This window comes from Gopherus evgoodei, chromosome 11 (assembly GCF_007399415.2).
Source record: "Gopherus evgoodei ecotype Sinaloan lineage chromosome 11, rGopEvg1_v1.p, whole genome shotgun sequence".
Classification (NCBI taxonomy): domain Eukaryota; kingdom Metazoa; phylum Chordata; order Testudines; family Testudinidae; genus Gopherus; species Gopherus evgoodei.
Window position 1 is genome coordinate 16,807,987 of NC_044332.1, and position 19,994 is coordinate 16,827,980.

Below are 19,994 nucleotides of genomic sequence, written 5' to 3' on the forward strand. Positions count from 1 at the left end.
CAACCACGGCGCGCGCCGGGGAGCCGTCAGGCACCGGATTCTACGGCCCTCGTGGGACCGGGATCGACGGTGCCGACGTCGTCGGTGCCGGGCGAGCCATCTTAGACGAGCTCTCTAGCTGTGGTGCAGTTGGCACAGAAGCAGCAGGAGCAGTAAGCTCTACCACGGCGCGAGCCGGGGAGCTGCCAGGCACCGGATTCCGTGGTCCTGGGGGACTGGAATCGACGGAGCCGAAGTCATCGGTGCCTCTGCAGGTGTCGGTGCCGGGTAACGCAACTTAGGCGAGCTCTCTGGCTGCGATGCAGGTGGCACGGAAGCAGCGGGAGCAGGGGGCTCAACCACGGCGCGTGCCGGGGAGCCGCCAGGCACCAGCAGGAATCGTAGGCTCTCTCGACCTCGGAAGAAGGGAGCGGTGCCGAGTCGACATCGGTGCCGGCGACGGTCGGTGCCGAAAGGCCTTGGTAGTAACGGCGGGGTCCGGTGCCGAGGAGGCGCTTCTGCCCGCCGCTTGAACATCGCTCGGCGCCCAAGGTGGAGGGGTAAGTGAAAGTCCCGCACCTTTTTGTTCTCGGCTTAAAAGCCTTGCAAATGGGGCACTTATCTGTCAAGTGTGATTCCCTGAGGCACTTCAAACAGGAGTCATGTAGATCTCTCTTCGGCCGCGGCTTCTGGCAGGCCGGGCCCCTTTTAAAACCCGGTGAGCCATGCATGGCTCCGGCACTGGGCTCATGGAAGGGGCTACTTCCTGAACCCCGCTAACTAAACTAACCATGTTAGCAAAGAAAACACGTATAACCATACAAATATATATATAAAAGGGTTATAACTGCATAATTATATACGAGAAAACGAGTAGCTAGGGAAGTGGAGGTCAGCTAAGCCGCGCTCCACTGTTCCAACGACCGACACGGGCGGTAAGAAGGAACTGAGGAGCGGGTGGGCCGGCAGGAGTATATATGGAGCGCCATGGTGGCGCCACTCTAGGGGGCGACCTGCCGGCCCACTGAGTTGCTAGGGTAAAAGTTTTCCGACGAATGTGCACGCGCGGCGCGTACACCTAACTGGAATGGATATGAGCAATCACTCGAAGAAGAACTACACCATTTTGGCACTCCAAATGGGAGTAAACAAGCCTTAGGACAAATCTGGTGGGAAGACTAAAGCAGCAGGGCTTATATCATCTCTATGGTTAAAAAAATCCCCATATATGTCAGACATACAGCAACAGTGGATGTATGTAAGGCCTGACCCAACTTCCATGGAAGTCAATGAAAACTCATTACCTTTAAGGGATTCTGCAGTGCTTTACCCAGATTGTTCTTTTACTTATTATTGCACAAGCACATAACTCCTTCCAAGTGGCTCCTTCCAGTGGGCTGGATTTGATGACCTCTCAAGGTCCCTTACAGCCCTACATTTCTGTGATTTTATCATAAATTACTGGATTCTGAATATACAGGAAACCTTTCCCGTGGAGAAGCCATGTCAGAAAGCAAGACTGATGAGCTGTGGAGTTGGACCAAATCTGGCCCAATGCTCATTGACCATCTAACTAGAACTTACTTCCATCATGAACTACAGCCCCTACCGGGATGTGTAATCGCAGGGGCATCTGAACAACCTGTCCACATCTCCCCAGGTCCCGTCACCTTCCTCCATTGCCCCATCCCCGCCCTGGAATAGCTCCAGTGGGTAGCAGAGCATTGGAAGATGCAGGTGTAGCCTCGCTGGTGCAAAGGGGCTATAAGGCACGGTCTCATCTGGCTCCACCTATAAGAATGAGACCAGGAATGTGAATTTTAGAAGGTAAAATGGTCGGACTTTATTTAGCATTCCACTATAAAAATAAAATAAATACATTGTGCAAAATCCCTTCTAAGTTCTCTAGCGAGTTCAAACTGCCCCAGCAAAAGTACAAGACAAACTGATTCAGGGCGTGATGCTGGGTTATATTTGATGATTTTTAGCTACAGAAAAATAAAAATATTTACTAATCATTTTGAAAACAGACGATTTCTGTATGTTGCAGTGGATCATTCATGAAGACATTTTTCTTCCTGTTTGACCCTCTTTGATTTTTCCTTTTCTTTTGTCATTTTCTTCCTTTTGGTTTTATAGACAGGGGAATGCAGGAACTGTGTGTTTGTAAAGGGGTCACCACGCCTCAATTTGCTGCAGAATAAAAAGGGTTAAATATTATTAACCAACTATCATAATACAAATAAAGTGCTAGTCAAACTTAGGCCTGTTCTAAACCTGCAAGTTTTACCCATATAACTATTTTTTTACCGCAATAGTTATACCAGTATAAGTCACCTTGGATTTTCACTGGTGTAACCTTATTCCTCCACCAAAAGGAAAACAGATATACCAGTATAAAGGTTCTTTAAATGGGTATAAAATGTGTTCACACTAGGGAAGAGTCTTCTTCCAGTGCTTGCAAATGTCCATTCCAACATAGACATGTGCACGCCCTGAGCACAGTTGCCGGAACTTTTCCCCTTAGTGCAGTGGTCCCCAACCTTTTCCTCCAGCGGGCATCAGAGGAAGAACCACCGCGGCGGTGGAGCATCCACCAAAATGCTGCCGAATTTTGGCAGTGGCGCCTGTCGATGACGCTGCTTGCCATCGACAGATGATGTCATCGAGAGGCTTCTCTGCCGAAATGCCACTAAAATTTGGCGGCATTTTGGCGGGTGCTCTCCCGGGGGCCAGGACGCAGGCGCATTAAGATGCCCCCGCGGGTGCCACGTTGGGGATCCCTGCCTTAGTGGTATCCGTTGGGTTGGCTCCAGCTCTCTGGTGCCGTTTGTTTATAGCGCCGGTATAAAGGGCCCTGCCGACTCTGCTCCCCTTCAGTTCCTTATTACCACCTGTGACGTTTCCTGGAGCCCCTCATTGCTCAGGTGGATTTTAATCCAGTCCTTAGTGTAATTAGTTCCTGTAATTGTAGTGGTTAGGTTAGTTGGAGTTGTTTTAGTTCTTAGATAGTATTAGATGCCTTGGTGTTTCATTTGCAGGGTTGTCCGCTTCCCCGGTGCTAGGGCCTGGCTCGCTCACTGGGTTTCAAGCCCCGCGCTTCCTGCGGTAAGTCTATGGCTGTACCGGTATCGTTAAAGCAGTACAGCTTTCAAGTGTAGACAAGGCCTGAAGATAGCTGGTGAGATGCAAAAGAGAGAGCCCCTCGCAGTGAGAAGATGCCCCTATGCTGGGGAGATTGATTCACTGCGTTTTTAGAGCATCTTTAGAGAAATCAGTCACTGTTTTGTAACTACTCAGATATTCTGCTTCCTGAAAAAACAATGCCCCCGTCATGGGAACTTGACTGAATCAATGGCCCTTGTTGTAATATCTTTAATATACATATACAAAACGGCTTCGGATGTCTCAGAAGACAGTGAAGTACAAATGTTGCTTTCGGTTCCTATTCCTTGTATAACTAGGAAACGGAATTTTATTTTCTACTATCCCTCCACCTACTTAATATTACAGTTTAGAGATTTCTTACTTACAGGGATGGGTTTTATAGGGTTGTGATTTAAATTTCAGCAATTAAAAAATAATGGTGAGTAATAAACCTAGCAACGGGTTGTGCTAGTCATCAACTCTTGGACAGTAAGTCTACAGGACGCCACGCAGGCATCTGTGCTAACTGATCCCAAGGCAGGATTGTGGCCTAAATTCAACATGATACAAGTGGATGCCACAAACCAACACAGAACACACAATTGCTCGGGAAGGGCCCGATCCTGCAAAGGGATCACACAGGTAGACTCTCAACTCAGCAAGTTCCCACTGACTTCAGAGAGAAGACAACAGGTGTAAGGGGTTTGTCTAGGCAGACACATATTTTATGGAGCCATGTGTTTTTGTTCTGTTGGTTCCCCCATCACATCTTGTGGGCAAAAGACTGTTTTAGGAGGATTTGGATGAAGGTAGGGAAGGGACTAGGTCTAGCCACCTGACTGGGGAGGGCATGCCAAGCAGTGGGGGAGGTTGCCACATAGGAAAAGCCCATTTCAACAAGAACACAGGTGTGCAGGGGAGGCACTGTGGGATTAGAAATACTGACCTATTGAGTTTTGGTTCTGCATAGCAAGCCGGGTCCCGCCTCTGTCTGGTCGGACGTGTCGAAGACTCTTCTGAACTGATGGATGACCGAAAGCTGGCATTGGTCAGATCTTGCAGGGCTTTGTTCTCTGTAAAGGCAGGGACATTTGAAAGGATTTATTCAAAATATTGTTGATTCCCTGACAAAGCCCATTTAAATCCACCCTGAGACATCACCTGCGAGTGGAGAAGAGAATGAGTAATGTCCAGCCAGAGTTCTCTGAAAGTTGCATCTAGCACCTTTCCCTTCACCCCTGAACACAGGTGACTGTTTGGGAGGTTGGGATGTTTCTCCACCCCCTTTGGTCCAAAACCGGGATTATTGTTCAAAAGCCAGTTTTTTTATTTTGTAATATTGTAATTTTTCCTTGCGGTAGAGCCGACAAGCCCCAGTCAGCAGCAGGGCCGTATTGTACATACAGAAAGTTCTGGACAGTACATTCCTTGGGGCAGGGACTATCTAAAAGACACAGCAGGGGGGTACGAGCTAAGGAAGTGCGATCGAGGATGCGTAGTTGGGAGAATTCCAGAGCTAACTATGAAACCTGGATGTAACTGCAGCATCTACTGAAAACCTTCCCAAGGGAAACTAGCAAGCCTGGGGGATGGGAGGGGGAAATCAGCGTAATGCTACTTCCAGACCTCCAGTTACAGGTAAACACCCTTGCAGAGTCCACTCTGCTTTTCAAACCAGCCTGATTTTGAAACGCTATAGGAAAAAACACACACCTTTTTGCTGAGTAACCAGTAGTAACAGACCCTCTCCCCTAACTGACTCCTATCTATGTGCACATCTCCCCTAGCCCTGCTCAGATCATCAGTGGGAGCTTATACAAGTGGAATGAGGGCTGCACATGGCCCCATTAGCCATAATTAAACTACTGGGCCTATTAAACTTTGCCTTTCTTCAGACGCCTTACGCCCTCTAATGCAAGGGACTGGGAGAGAGCTGACGGGGAGCTAAAATTGAACTCCACGTGGAGTTCACATTGTCTGGGTGAGGGGAACGGGCACACTTCAGAACAAACCAGATGACTGGAGATGCAGGATCCCTTATCAAGTAAGAGTGTCAGCAGCCTCTGGCGTGGAGTTTGTGTGTATTTCTATACAAAATTATGCCTCTCTTATTTTAATGCACGAGACATGGAAATAAAAGCTCTGTAGCAACATTTAATCACCCTCAGAGCAGTATTTGTCTTAAAGGCCTCAGAGCGTATCCATGAGTCTAAGCAGCTAGATCCATCCTGTGTGTGTTCACAGGGGCACAAGAGCTATCAGACCGACTCTATGAGAGGCACAGAAATGCTAAACCCTTGGGTTAACTCTGGAAGAATCTACAAAGACCCCATATTACTACGACTTTGTTCTTTGCTTCCATTAACTCCTGATAGTTCCACCAACCCAGAGCATGGAGACCCCTACTAAGGTCAGAAGAGGAAGCAAGTGCAGTAAGTTGTTGGAGCATTTTCCCCCAGGTTGGAGAAACGTTTAAACGTCTCTCCAGCAAAGCTGGCGTTCTGCTGCTTCCCCCTACAAAGCAAGGAGAACATGTGGAGTTCCCACGAGCACAGATTGCTCTGCAAAGGGCCAGCATTAAGGATGAAGCTGTGGTCTGGAAAAAAATGTGTTTTTTTTCTGAGGGCCCATTAGGTTGAAGGGGCTCACATCTCAGCCCAATTGAGGGGGAGTTTTAAAAGTGCTCAGCACTGGTTTAACTCCACTGTGATTGACTTCAACAGGAGCCAATGCTGAGTTCTCTTCAAACATCCCAGTTCTAGTCTCTCTCTCAGGTCTTGTCTTCACTGCAAAACCAACTCAAGTTATAACTCGAACGATGCCCCTAACTTGAGTCTCCTCCACAATCAAAATGCCTGAACTCAAGTGCGCTGGTGCTTTTAACTCAAGTGGGCCAGCCCCAGAGGGCATAGGCTAACGCTCCAGCAAGTGCAACCCGTCAGCTGCTGACCCAATCACTTCTGCAGTGTGGACACAGGCTAGCATGACTCAGAAGCTGCTGGTTCTCGGCAGCCATCCCACATTCCTCCCTCTCGTGCCCAGAAGGCACAGACAAGTTTTCCAACAATTCACTGGAAAAGAATTCCTTGAACGGCTCAGTTTCCTGCAGTCTGCAAACCACGGAATGTGTCACCAGAAGTCAGCGCCACACAGGAGCAAGCACAGTGCCCAGGGGGGCTCAGATGTTACTGGCCAGTGCAGCCGCTCTCACTCAAATGAGGCGAACTTGAGTAACTCGTGTTAACCCTACAGTGAAACCAATCTTTAGGCAACAGCAACAACAAGGATCTGAACCCTCCCACTCAGCTTTAAACCATACAAGAGCCCATCTCCCGGCCAGTTCTATCGAGCTCTTTGCAAAGACAATGCAGGCACTGATCAGGGCTAGTTCATATTGTTCTCAACCTAAAAGCTGCTCAAGTGATCAACATCTTGCCAGACAGTCAAGATGCAGAGGCACAACGTCAGAGGCAAAAGGAAGAGATCCCTGTAGCAGTGGCCCTCAGCCTTTCCCTGCCCACAACCAAAACAGCATCCAGAGATTCTTGCAAAAATATAAACGAAATCCCAAGTCACTGAAGCCAAATCGAGGCGCAGGTAATGTCTTCTAAGGGCTAGTGGCCGGATTCACAACCTGCTGAATGGAAAGCCTCACAAGGAATTCAACAGGCTTTGAATCAGGCCCCAACTTAGTAGAACTTTTATTTTTCTGCAGTTAGCATTCAGATGGTGGAAGGCAACAGAAATGCCCAAGATTCATACATAACCTGTGTTTGAAACAGTAATGATCAAAGCATTCATCGTACTACACGATAATCACTTCCACCTTTCCCTTATACAGGCAATACGCTAATCATTCCCAGTAATCCCTTTCCTCTACCTCTATCCCGCCACTTACCAGTTCCTGGCGAGGCTGCGCTTTGGCAAGGGTCTTTTGAACTGGCCTTTGCTTTCTTCCACCCACAACTGCCTCCTGATGTCTGCTCGGTGTAATTTTCTTTAACAATTGCAGAGCTCTGTGGCAGAGCAGAGGATTTGTCTGCAATTCTGTGGTCTGCAGCAGTCGGGGGCTTCAAGTGTGGCAGACTTTTGCTGCAGGGGTTGAAGGCCAAAGCTTCAGAACAGGCTGCAGAGGAGAAATCAACAAGGCCTGGATGTCCCACCATGGAATTTGTCCTGCCTGGCTCACTGATCAGTGCCTCCAGGTAGGAATCAGGCTCCGTTTTGAAAACGGTAACAGGCAGAAAATTCTGTTCCACTGGACCAGCCTGACTGAAGGCAGAATCTGCTATGCCTCTAGTCTCAGAAGCAAAACTCTCTCTGCCTTCATTGTGAGCCTCTGGAGGGTCAACAAGATAGGTTTTTCTCCTAGTCTTAGATCTGGAATCAGCCCCTTCCCTTAAGGCATTCGTACCCTTGGCAACTCTGTCCAGCACCTCTACGGGGCTGCTACTCTGTTTTTTATTGCTCTGAACAGCTGAGGTTCTCTGAGCCTTTTGGATCTTGTTCATTTTGCTCTCAGGAACACACTCAGAGCAGGTGATGTCACCCCCCTTTAAACCTGGCAGGACAGGAACTGAGCTCCCCATAAGATTGGGAGGAGACACAGTGTACGTTTTCCGGCTAGGTTTGGTATTACTTGATGAATCCTTATCGGTGTTTTTATCCACACTTTGCACGTCTGCACAGGGACCAGAAGTCTCTGCTTCGCTTCTCTGAGGGTTACAGTTGCCCTCTTGGCTCGTTTTTCTCTTGCTCTTCTGCCCTTTTTTAGCCTGGCATTCAGCTTTGCCTGCTTTGGCCTCTGGCATTTTGGTACTGCTTTGCACGTTCTCCTCACTACAGTCATCTGCTTTGCTCATTCTAATGGTCTTCCTGGGTGCTTTTGGTTTTGCACATTTCACGTTCGCACCCAGCAAATCCTGCAGTAAAGCTGGTATGCTGGAGCCCTGTTTTTCCAAGCGCGGTGGACTTTGAGGAGCACCGTGGCCTAATGGAGCTTTATGACTTAACGAGGCAGAGTGTGGACTTTGGAACTGGCTCTCCATACTACTCAGTCTCTCAGCAAAAGACTCTTGATTAATTTCTTGTGGTAACAAGACCTTTTTTTCCACCTTCTTCAGCTGCCCTACATTCAACACATGCGTTCTTCTGCAATCCTTGGTTTTATCACTCTGTCCCACAGCACAGCCGCTGCTCATCTGTAACGACACCTCTTCCAAAGCATCCCCAGGAGTCTGCCACGCGGGCTTGTGCGCTTCCGATTTGCTCCCGCTCAAGCCTTTCACCTTGGATACCTTTGTAGAATTCAGGGGTCTCTCTTCTTCACGGAGTATGTCCCAACTACTTTCGGGCTGGAGTTTAAGTGCATCTCTTTTCTTTTTGCCCTTCCTGACCTTTTTGACAACTGTCGTTTCAGCGGCTTTGGCTTGGCCATTACTTTGATTTTTGGCTTCCAATGTAATAAACTCAGCAACTCGGCTGAAGTTATGATCCACTTCAGCATCGCACAGTGTCTCTTCAGGCTGCAGCAGGTCACGGGGAAGCCCTTTATCTGGGGATTCTGGTTTAGGATAGCGATCAGGCTCCGAAGGCAAATCCAAGAGATTGAGAGAGTTCAATTTGACCGGCATGCTTGTTTTACTGGCACAGCTGTCCCCACCAACGCTCCATTTCGAGGCACGATTTGAGCTGATATCTAGGGGTACGTCCATGGCAGAAGATGGGGTGCTCGTCATAAAGACAGTGACACGTTTCTTCCTTTCAGTTATGTGTCCATGCAGGTGGACCACACTATCACTACATGGTCTTGTAATCTTCTCACATTGAGGCAGAGAAAGATTATTAGCCAGAGTAGATACCGGGAAACTTTCAGAACTTTGTGGGGTACATGACGAGGATTCTACAATGAAAAAAATATATAGATAGCTACATATCATCCTAAAGTCAACATGGCAGACAACAAATCACCTTCTGCAGCACCAGAAAAATCTCATCAACTCATCTCTGTGACTCTCACATTACCATGGACCCCACAGGACAGACAGTGGCATCTCTTTCATAAGACAAGGTTGTGCTTTTCTAGTGGAGAATCAACAAATTGTGCTGCAGGGATGCTTATTTAGCTCTCCTCAAAACAGCAGAATGGCCCAAAGCACAGTCCCAGACCCCAACACGCCGGGTATTTGGGGAGGTTCAAAATCCAAATCAGAACATTTTATTATTTGTATTGTGGTAGCGCATGGACCGAGATCCCACTGTGCTAGGCGCTGTTCACACATACAGGGGAGATGGGGAGACACAGGATTCGTTATCCAAGGCAATTCAGCCATCAGGCAAAAGTCAGTTGCTGGAAAATATTGCTACACATGTTAACTAAGGGTATGTCTACACTACTGCACTCAGGAGATGCCACTGCAGCATGTGTAGGCAGACCTGACATGCTACCCACCCAAGTACAATCCCGCCCAAGGCCCTGGGTATGTAGTCGGGGAACTAGTCCGGGCCGCTATCCACGCCACTGTGACAACACTGCTATTTTGAGCGTGCTAGTTCGAGCAAAGCTACCGCGTGTCCATCTCACACGGTGTAGCTGCGCCTCTTGACTGCAGGGCAGCCATATCCTTTGTGTGTCACTGCCGTACAAAATTGGTCCAGCCTATGGTAGAATAAGACCCTTGAATGGTAACAAAGCACGTCACCCAATCAGAAGCATTTGAAAACAACAATCAGTAAGACAAAACCATGAACAACATCGACGAGAGAGATTCAACTCTTCAGTGTCGGGCAAAGTTCTCATGGTTTGTATGGTCATAAACTGGCTGGAATGTACGTGAACCAGAATCAGAAGAGCTTATCTGCATGTCGTGGGAGTCTTTGGCACAAAATGGTCAGATCCCAAAGTATGGGCCCATACTCCTCTCCCGAAGCACTTCCACACTGTAGCAATTGCTACTGAAAGTCCTAGGAGAGCTCAGTCTCTACCGTACCCATGATGTTCAGCACAGCAACAACCACAGTGTCCTTGGCAGCCCCAGCTTTGTTCCAGCACTATCACTAGTATTCCCACAACACCACTACAATCACAGCGTCCAAGTGGACGAGTTAAATGCAAATCTGTTCAGCCTGTACTGCACTGAAACACTCCAACAGTTATCCTGGGAGAACAGACAAAGATGGAATTTACCTCCAAAAATCAGACGAGAGTCAAGAAAGGCAGGTTCCGGTTCACCTCCTTCGCTCAACCTCTGCCCGTTTTTCTCCTGGCTTGCTAACGGCTCCTCAACGAGCTGGGATGAGGTGGTGGTTTTGCTTTTATCCAGCTGCTCTGGAACGGATGTCTGGAGCCCTAGCGGGAACGTCTGCATGCCTGTGGAGCTACCGCCTTGGCATCTCTCCCCGTCATCTACTTCGCACACCGGGACCCTCATCGGCATCACTGTCATTCTGCAGCACAAGGGGAGGTGATCAAAGGAAAAGTGGTAATGGAGCAGATCACACGTCTCCAGACCTTGCTTCAGGACACCACCTCGACTTGGGACAGCACTTCAGCATGTCCGTCACGGCAAGGATGTGCCGAAGTGCTTTCCTGAATGGTTACAATGCCGAAGCAAAGAGGATCGTGTGCCAGCGTGGCCAGATTTGATCCCTGCTGAGCGGTCATTTCACATAGGGGGGAAAGCATGTGTCGCTTGGGGCACAGCCTCTGTGGGAGGAAACAAAATCTGAAGGGAGATGGAAGCAGGGCCATCCAGGACAGAGGTTTGAACGATAGTGTGCTGGGGTTATACTAGGACCTGAACTTGGGACACGACAAGGAAGAAACAGATTTTCAGATGTACTGTTTTAACAGATCATATTTGCAATGGCATTTCCCAAAACACACACACGTGGGTTACAGCTAAGCATTTACTCTTAAGCACAGAGAGGCAGTAGGTTAGTGGAGACAGCACTACACTGGGACTCAGGATACCTGGACTCTAGTCTCAGCTCTGCCACTGGCCTGCAGGGTGACCATGGGCAAGTCACTTACTCACTCTATGCCTCAGGTTTCCCCATCTGTAAAATGGGGGTGATACTGACCGTTGTAAGAGTGCTTTGAGACCTACTGATGAAAAGCACCATACAAGAAATAGGCTTTACTGATTAATAATACAGCACTGCAAAGACACATGGTGCTTTACAAACCTAGGTCCCAATCAAGCAAAGCACTGAAACGTATATAACGTGAAGCACATGGACAGCCCTATTGAATTGACATGTTTAAAGTTACATACATGATCTTAGCCTCATTTGAACATTTTCAGGCTTACCTAGCAAGTGGAGATACCCCAAGTTGTGCATCTGTGAGATCATCAGGCCAGCTGCCCTCAACAATGGTGTTGTTCTGTCCCTCAGATAACGGCAGAGAACTTGACCGGTACTAGAGTGTGGGAAAACGGCATGGTCTGTTAAGGTTTCTGTAATAAACAAACACACTGTACTGTGTAGGAGCAGCATAAGTTCTGATCTTGGTTTTATGGAAAGGATTTTTTTGGATGCCAATCCGTGAGAAATTACACACTGGCACTTTATATAGTGCATAAATACTTTTGAGCATTCTGACATTGAAAATGGTAATACTGGGATTATCTATATCTATTATATATATTGTTTTAAAGACCTTCATACAAAATTGCCCTCTCCAAAAGTAAAACAGAACAAGCCAGGAATGAGACGGTACTGGGAGGCTGCACTAGCCTCTCTCAGGTGAGAAAGTTTCTAGCCCTTATAACTGGGACGTTTATCTTCCCAGTATGAAGAAACGCAACATGATCTCACTGAGTCTGTAGTAGCTCCAAGGGGTCTGTGAATCATTCCTATTCAACTCAGTGGGGTGTCAACTCTGAAACCTAACGATGGTATTTCAAAATTTCCACATGGGAAATACTGCCACGGTTGATTATTAACTATTTGTATTGCCATAGCGCCTTGGAGCCCCAGTCATGAACCAGGACCCCACTGTGCTAGGCACTCTGCAAACACACACCAAAAGATGGTCCCTGCTGTAAAGAGGTAGATTTCTTTAGCAAACAACCAGCTCCTCTGGGATTCTTGGGAAAGCTTGGAGCCTGGGGAGTATGGCCAGCCTTCCCTCAGGGTGCCAAACCTGGAAAGGTGTCAGATATATACAGGGGCTTGCTCTACATACAGATTTTGCACCAGTGTAACTATGTCATTTGGGAGGTGATATTTTGCTGACATAGTTAAACTATAACAACCTAGCGTAGACACAGTTATACTAGTGTAAGGAGCCTTTATACTGGTATAACTTACTCCCCTTTCTGCGTGGGAATAGGCTACGCAGCTATAACTGCATCCACGCTAGGGGAGCTTGGCCCACTTTAACTATGCCAGTAGAGATCCAGTTTGTACGTTTAGATGAGGTCTTAGCTCAGGGTATGTCTACACGACAGCAGCATAACTATGGTGCTGCAGTTGTAGCCTAGACACCTCCTACATCAGCAAAAGGAGTTAATCCATCAATCTACAATGGGGGGGAGGAGGGTAGATTGACCTAAGTACATCACACAGGGCGTGACATGTTTCATAGCCCTGAGTAATGGAGCTAGGTCAATCTAATTTTTAGGTGTAGACCAGGCCTCAGAGACCTTCGGGCTGTAACTCATCCTCTAAAATTGAGCCAGAGGTATTGGGCTGGGCCCACACTGGTGTTAACTGGCAATTTCAACTCGAGTTAAACAGGTTCAGCTGAGCTAATTCTGAAGGGGAAACATCTACCTCAAGGCCAACAGAAGCTACTGGCTGCAACCTGGCCCTTTAATTTGGTCACTGCCATTACCGTATAGCTAAAATCAAGGTACTGCGCAGAGTAAGCAGGTAGCATTTCCAAACGACGATGTGAGGCGCAGTCCTTGGACAGGAGCCACAGATATTTCACTCCTTCCCAAACACACACGAGTACTCGGAGCCCCACCACCTACCTCGGAAGGTCTGCTCATTTTAATGGCCGTCAGCAGGTTACCATTCAGAAAGGCTTCCAGTTGTTTGAGGGTTTTATTCTGTATCAGAAGAGTCATGTTTTACAAGGCTGGAATTTAAAATTTCTCTAGACACAGCTGAAGAGAAGCTAATATTGGGAGCAGAAAGCAGCGCCGCTCAGCCCGACGAGGGAACAAGGGCACGCTATGAGACACTAAGCTCCCAGGAATTACACACCGGTAACAAGTCTCAGGCGACTTTGGTTACAACGAAAAGCTGTAAAACACGATCCAATTGCAAACCGACTCAGCAAAGCATGCCCGAGTATGCAGGGAGCCTGGGCTGCCTGGAATAACAGCTCTGAGAGGGGCAAACAGCCCCATTAATTTCAGATGGTGCCAACCGATTATAGTTTAAATAGCAACACTTAGCTATTTCACTGCTCAGAGCATATGAGAAAAAGAGGGAGGAGTATCATCATTTAAGCAAAATGCTCATATTATGGATAGGCCTTTGACAATATATGGTGGGAGGGAAGAGGTGGGGGGAGGGAATGGGTTTGGTTGCCCTGAAGATTTGGGAAATGCCATACTGCTGGAAGGAGCGTGGATACCAAGGTGATGGCATGGTGCAAGCACCCGGTAGAACTTAGCCGCCTGGACAATTTGCATGTCTTGTCTGATAGACAAGCCCTTAGCCGTGACTACATGGGGAAATTGACCAGCACAGCTATACCAGAATTATTATCCCCTGGCAATTTCCCTATATAGACAAGCCCTCAGGAACCTAGTATCTTCCCTTGAGATAGCATCTCAACTGGGGATTATTGAGGACAACTAAGGGCCACCTGAACTATTAAACCACCATATCCAGGACGCAGTTACAACACCATCAACACACCATTTGCACTTGCAGTATAGACATGACCTAACTCCATCTTAAAGTGCCTGTACCGGGTCATCACTCTGCTCCGTTCAGGGTTGTATTTCAGTTCAGACACATAGGTAGGCTTAGTCTACGTCACAAGAGGACGGAGTTGTAACTGTCCCTGCACAGCTGCTAGGGAGAATGGGACCCAGGTTCAATACTATGTTTGGATTGATTTTTTAAAAAGATTTTTAAAAAAATAGGTTAGTAAATTCTGAAAAATGTTGATGGCAAAAATTAAGTTACATTCTTTTTCTTCCTGGCTAGGCTCTACAGAGGTAGGGGCACTGATTGCGAATGCCCCACAACCACAAAGTTCAAGCGTTAGCACAGTACCAGAAAATACAGCCTTTGCCGAAGCGTTGCATTCTGGAAGTGACATTGCTCCACTTCTTTCTGCAGTAACATCTTCTCGAAGACGAGCCTCTGGCTATTCGCCTTCTCAGCGCTTAGGGCCAGTGCCAGAGCTTTATTATTGTGTTTTAAGGAGACCTTAACTATAGAAGAGTTGTCTACAGGCAAAATAAAAGTAAGATATTACATTAAATCTCTCCTATTCCTGCTACCAGAATAAATCTACACCAGCCAAGGCCCCGCTGCCTGCATGAATCACAGCATGGGTCTGCTTTATTATTGATAATTCTACCATTTCCATCTAGTAATGGACCAATACCATTGTTAAGATTCTTTTTGTTCCTTGTATATTTAAAAAAAAAAAAACCCTCCTCCTTATTGTCCTTAACTCTGAGGGCTATTGAGTTCTCTTTGTATCCCTTATCATTTTTCTACAATTCCTAACTTCTGATTTATACTCATTTACTATCAACTTCCCCTTCATTCCATTTGTTAATTTTTCTTCTTTTTTTTTCTTTTTTTTTTTTTTTTTTACAGCTGCCTTCATGTCCCCTCTAAACCTGGCAGTTTTTTTTAATCCAACCTAGCCTTCTTCAGTTGTGGTCTTGTGGTTAAGCCACTGGACTAGGAGCTGGGGCACCTGAGTTCAATTCCCAGCTCCGCCACAGACTTCCTCAGTGATCTTGAGCAAGTCACTTAGCCTCTATGTGCCTCAGTTTCCCCAACTATAAAATGGGGGTAATACAGTCTAAATATGGTAGAAAGTAAGTTCTTGGGGCAAGGACTCTCTCTTACTACTTGCATGTACAGCACCTAGCACAGTGGGACCCTGATCTTGATATGAGCCCCGAAGTGCTTTCATAATACAACAGACACTCACTTATTATTTTTGTTTTGATTTTTGATACAAGGGAAGCATTCAGCTTTGCGGTCTTTAAAGGACCATTTTTCTTCTCCCTCATCCGTTCTCTAACGCCACTTAGGGAGAAAAAAGATGTATCCACAGCCTCCTGAGACGCCATGGTTGAAGAGCCCTAAGAGAGAGAGAGAGCGCAAGAGAGCGAAGTGAGTTACTGCTTGTATATTTTCAGAAAATAAAGTCTGCAGTTGTAGGGAAACTCTCCCAAAAGGGGAAATGCTTCTCCATCTTTATCCCCTTCAACGGCAAACACTTCTGAGCCAAAAACACCAGATCAGCTCTTTTCCCCTACAGCCCACACATCACCATGTCCTATAATTAATGTTGCCTTTTCCAGACTATGAGAATGGACACCAAAATCGCTGCAGGTGTAATACTAAATCCAGTCTTCATGTGTAGATCTTGATGGAGTTTTCCTGTCCTGTAAAGACAGGTTTTCAGGGGAGTCAATTGCAGAGAGCCTCAATATGCACTCCGGCTCCATGAACCCAGCCTTGCAAATCACTTCCTCCAGCATCAAACAGCAAAGTCCAAGTTTCCCTCCACCCATTCATCTTGATGATCCGGAATGTTTACAAAACCTAGTTTGTTGGAGTGATGGTGGGCCAAGGCCCCCTGCCTGCCCCACAGTAAATGAGCCACCTTGTACCTCCCATTGCACTGAAAGGGATCATGCTTATTTCCATTCACCATGTGAGATTGGGGATCCCTCTCCCCCAAAAAACACCACAAAGTGCACTAACCTGCCTGGACTCAGTTTTCCCAGTGGAACTTGCAGAGGTTTCTAGCAGAGCCGTTCCAGCCGCCCAGCCAATAGCAGCCCCAACACCAGGGCAGAACTGTATGGAAGAAACTGGCTATCACTAAGCTATATATATTATAAAAGCAAACCAATCATCCCAGAGGCAACCCCGCTCAGGACCCTCTCAGAGTCCCATTTAAACCAATGGGCTAGAAAATGGGAGATGCTTTGAAACATGTTAATTAACACATTTCATGCCAGAGAGACAAGGTGGGTGAGGTAATATCTTTTATTGGATCAATTTCTGTTAGTGAAAGAGACAAGTTTTCCAGCTACACAGAGCTCTTCTTCAGGTCTGGGAAAGGTGTAGGCTACGACTACACTAGAAACTTCAAAGCGCTGCTGTGCGAGTGCTCTCGGGGCAGCGCTTTGAAGTGTGAGTGTGGTCGCGTGCGAGCTCTCCCAGCGCTCCTGGTAATCCACCTCCACCAGGGGAATCGCTGGGAGGTGGCTCCCAGCACTCTGAGCCTGTCCACACTAGCACTTTGAAGCGCTCAAACATGCTGCGCTCAGGGGGGTGATTTTTCAAACCCCAAAGTCAGCAAGTTAGAGCTCTATAAAATGTGTAGACAAGACCGTACTCCCAGTGTCACAGCTAAATGCAAGGTGGACAGATTGTTCAGCATAAGTAGTTAGTACATACTGTAGAGCACCATTCAAGGTAAAGTGACCACTCATTTTCCTAGGTCACACAAGCCAAGTGCGGCTCTGTTCTGGTACCACAGTCCCCACATTTACATCTACTCACAGGATCAGTGCCTAGCCACTCATCTCTGCTGTCAGAATCAGCTGCATCAGGAAACTCGGTTAAGACTGAGTTCCACTTTACAGTCTGCAGGGGAGCAAACTACAAGTCTGATCCTACAACCAGCTGTGATGTCAGTGGGACCGGGCTGGGCACTGGCAACACAGAGAGGTTTCCAGAGTTGTTGTCTATGTTTAAACTGGGTCCTTGAATTGTGCTAACCCTGCCGCAGTTAATTCTAGAGCATAATGGGAGCCCAAGACTGAGGCACACATAGCCCTCAGAGCCCTGGGATAGTGGGGGGTTTGAGGGCTATTTAAAGGGCCGGGGCTCCAGCTGCCTCTGCTGCACCCCCTGCCCTGCCGGCACTAGCCCCGCCCCCCGCTGCCTGCAGCCAGCTCTGCACCCCCTGCCCACAGCCAGCCCCTACCAAACGCCCTGCCTTGTCTCCAGCCAACCCCTGCCACACACCCCTGCCCGCACCAGTCCTGCACTGCCCGCCCTGCCTCCAGCCAACCCCTGCTGCACCCCCCTGCCTGAAGCCAGCCAGTCCCATACTCCTGTCTCCAGCCCTCACAACCCCTGCTGCACCCCACTGTGGCCCTGCCTGAAGCCAGCCCACCCCACACTCCCGTTTTCAGCCAGCCCCGCACCCCTTGCCCTGCCTGCAGCCAGACCCTACCTCCAGTCAGCCCCTGCCCTGCCTCCAACCAGCCCCATGTCCACTGCTGCCCTGCAGTTCCCAGGCCAGTAACCTGCACACCTGCTTCAATGAGGGGAGCAGGAAGCAGTGGGGACCCAAACGTGCATACCCCCAGGGAGTGGCAGGGACCCACACATGTTAAATGGCAGTCATTAATAACCAATCAACAGCATATATGATGCAATGTACATAATATACAATTTTATTATTTATATAGTTATGGAAAGTAAATAATACATGGAAGAAATTGAAGGATTTTTTTTTTTTACACTTTTTTCTTTTTAAGTCATCCCTGCCGGAGCCCCGCCAAAAGTGTTCGAGTTGGGCCCCGCACTTCCTAAAGCCGGCCCTGCACTCTCCCCCCCCCCTCAAATCCTGCACAGCAGATGCTGCTGACTTTCAAATGCTTTGCTTCACATAGTTTCTCTCTTTATGTTAAAAGAACAGGAGTCCTTGTGGCACCTTAGAGACTAACTCATTTATCAGAGCATAAGCTTTCATGGGCTAAAACCCACTTCATCGGATGTCCAAAAAAGCTAATGCTCAAATAAATGGGTTAGTCTCTAAGGTTCCCCAAGGATTCCTCCTCCTTTCTGCAGATACAGACAAACACGGCTGCTATTCTGAAACCTCTTTAGGTTGTAGGGTGACCAGATGTCCCGATTTTATGGGGACAGTCCCGATTTTGGGGTCTTTTTCTTATATAGGCTCCTATTACCCTCCACCCTCATCCTGATTTTTCACACTTGCTCTCTGGTCACCCTATTACCTTGCAACCCTGCAGACCCCGGAGAAAGGGGAACTAGCCCAGCGGAGATTGTTGAAGATTTAGTCGCTCCCCGAGCTCGAGCCGGGGGTGGGAGGCTGCGAAGGGGTTTCCTGGGGTCCCCAGATCTCCGCCGGCTGCAGCCCTGCGGCCCGGGGCACGCAGGGGGCTCCCCATGCCGCTCCCCGGGGCTCGCTAATCAACCCCCCTCACTTACCCGATCGCGTGCACGGCCGCAGCTACATCTTCACCCCAGCCCCGCGGGGAGTCGGGGGGCTCTTCGCGGGGCTTGCACCCGCGGGGGGGGCTCGGCACGTCCTGCCCAGGGGAACCTGGAAATACAGCAGGATGGATTTATTTTGGTAAAAGTAAAACAGCTCCCCCTGCCCGGCCCTAAAAGGCGCCTGTCCCTGGGCGGAGCGGCACCCCGCGCCGCGAGCGGATCGGCCGGGGCTCGCCCAGGCTCGGCCGCGGATAGGCGCTTCGCGGGCGTGTTGCGATTTGAACTGGCTCACGTGACCTCGCTGTTTCAATCGTTCCACAGCTGCAGAAGCCCCGGCCGCCCCCCCGCGAGCCTTCAGGGCGGGGGCAGCCCAGGCTGCTGGTTCCTCGCTCCCGGGGTGCAGCTCCAGCCCAGAAACACGCCAGTCTTTTGCTGTGCGAATGACCTTTCTTTAGAGAGACGCCATCAGCTTAAAAAGCCCGTGTGAAAGAGAAGCGTTGCCTGTGTTTCAGCTTCCACCTTTACACCATTAACGCGGAAGGGCTTTTGTAAAATACATTTTCTGTTTCACTCGCTGCAGGTCACCTTCCCTGCTGGATTTCTCCTGGCTTACAGGCCTGGCAGCTTCACTTTTTTTGTCTCTGATCCGATTTGTTCTCACGCAGGAGTACAAAACTTCGGTGTCTGTGTTGCAAAAATAACAGAGTGTTTGGGGTTAAAAAGAGCGGTTTCTGTTTTATTTTTTTTAATCAAGTTTTGTAACACAATAGTGCATAGCTAGATTTTCTTTCAAAAGATAAAAAAGTGGAACCAGATAATAAGCATCGGATGAGAATTTAAAAACAGAATCGTATAGACCACATGTGGGGCATTCTGCATAGAAACAGTTGAAGAATTGGGGCCTATATCTGGTAATGAAGACTGCAACTGTGTGTCAGGAAGAGTCAGAATCAGTGTTCACAAAAAGAACAAGAGTACTTGTGGCACCTTAGAGACTAACAAATTTATTTCAGCATGAGCTTTTGTGAGCTAGAGCTCACTTCTTCAGATGCACAGAATGGAACACACAGACAGGAGATATTTATACATACAGAGAACATGAAAAGATGGAAGTATGCATACCAACAGGAAGAGTCATTGAGAATAGCTATCGTCAGCAGAGGGGGAAAAAAAAACTTTTGAAGTGATAATTAAGATGACCCATAGAAGGTGTGAGGAGAACTTAACATAGGGAAATAGATTCAATTAGTGTAATGACCCAATTAACTCAGGCCTTAACAGAGACTGAGAATGGCTGGGTCATTACACAAAGCTCCATGTGAGGGCTGAAATTCTGTGATTTGGTAACAATTTCATAGCTACACAGTGTACAAATGATGGGCCACAGGCGACCGATTGCTTCATTGCTCACCCTGCTGAATCACTGGCAGTATAGGTCACTATGGGTA

At 48.0% G+C, this 19,994-nt stretch overlaps 1 protein-coding gene across 2 annotated transcripts; it reads right to left on the reverse strand.

Moving 5' to 3' along the window:
- Positions 1 to 1,797: 1,797 nt before the first annotated feature.
- LOC115660054 lies at positions 1,798 to 18,758 on the reverse strand. 2 transcript variants are annotated; one of them, XM_030581070.1, is made up of 10 exons: positions 18,541 to 18,758; positions 16,051 to 16,146; positions 15,269 to 15,422; positions 14,371 to 14,546; positions 13,110 to 13,187; positions 11,439 to 11,548; positions 10,313 to 10,572; positions 7,025 to 9,028; positions 4,073 to 4,199; positions 1,798 to 2,172 (listed from the first exon to the last, which is right to left on the reverse strand). In XM_030581070.1, exons 3-10 carry the CDS (start codon positions 15,408 to 15,410, stop codon positions 2,034 to 2,036), a joined length of 3,036 nt encoding a protein of 1,011 aa, XP_030436930.1. In that variant the 5' UTR covers positions 15,411 to 15,422; positions 16,051 to 16,146; positions 18,541 to 18,758; the 3' UTR covers positions 1,798 to 2,033. The 2 variants fall into 2 exon arrangements, with proteins under 2 accessions (XP_030436930.1, XP_030436931.1); XM_030581071.1 differs by having other exon boundaries at positions 16,051 to 16,160.
- Between the last annotated feature and the right edge of the window lie 1,236 nt (positions 18,759 to 19,994).

Coding starts and splice junctions, on each gene's coding strand:
- LOC115660054 (XM_030581070.1), bottom strand. CDS start 15,410: ATGGCGTCTCAGGAGGCTGTGGATACATCTTTTTTCTCCCTAAGTGGC. Junction 14,547..15,268: donor AATCAAAACAAAAATAATAA/GTGAGTGTCTGT, acceptor TTTTGCCTGTAG/ACAACTCTTCTATAGTTAAG. Junction 9,029..10,312: donor CTCTCGTCTGATTTTTGGAG/GTAAATTCCATC, acceptor TTTTCATTGTAG/AATCCTCGTCATGTACCCCA.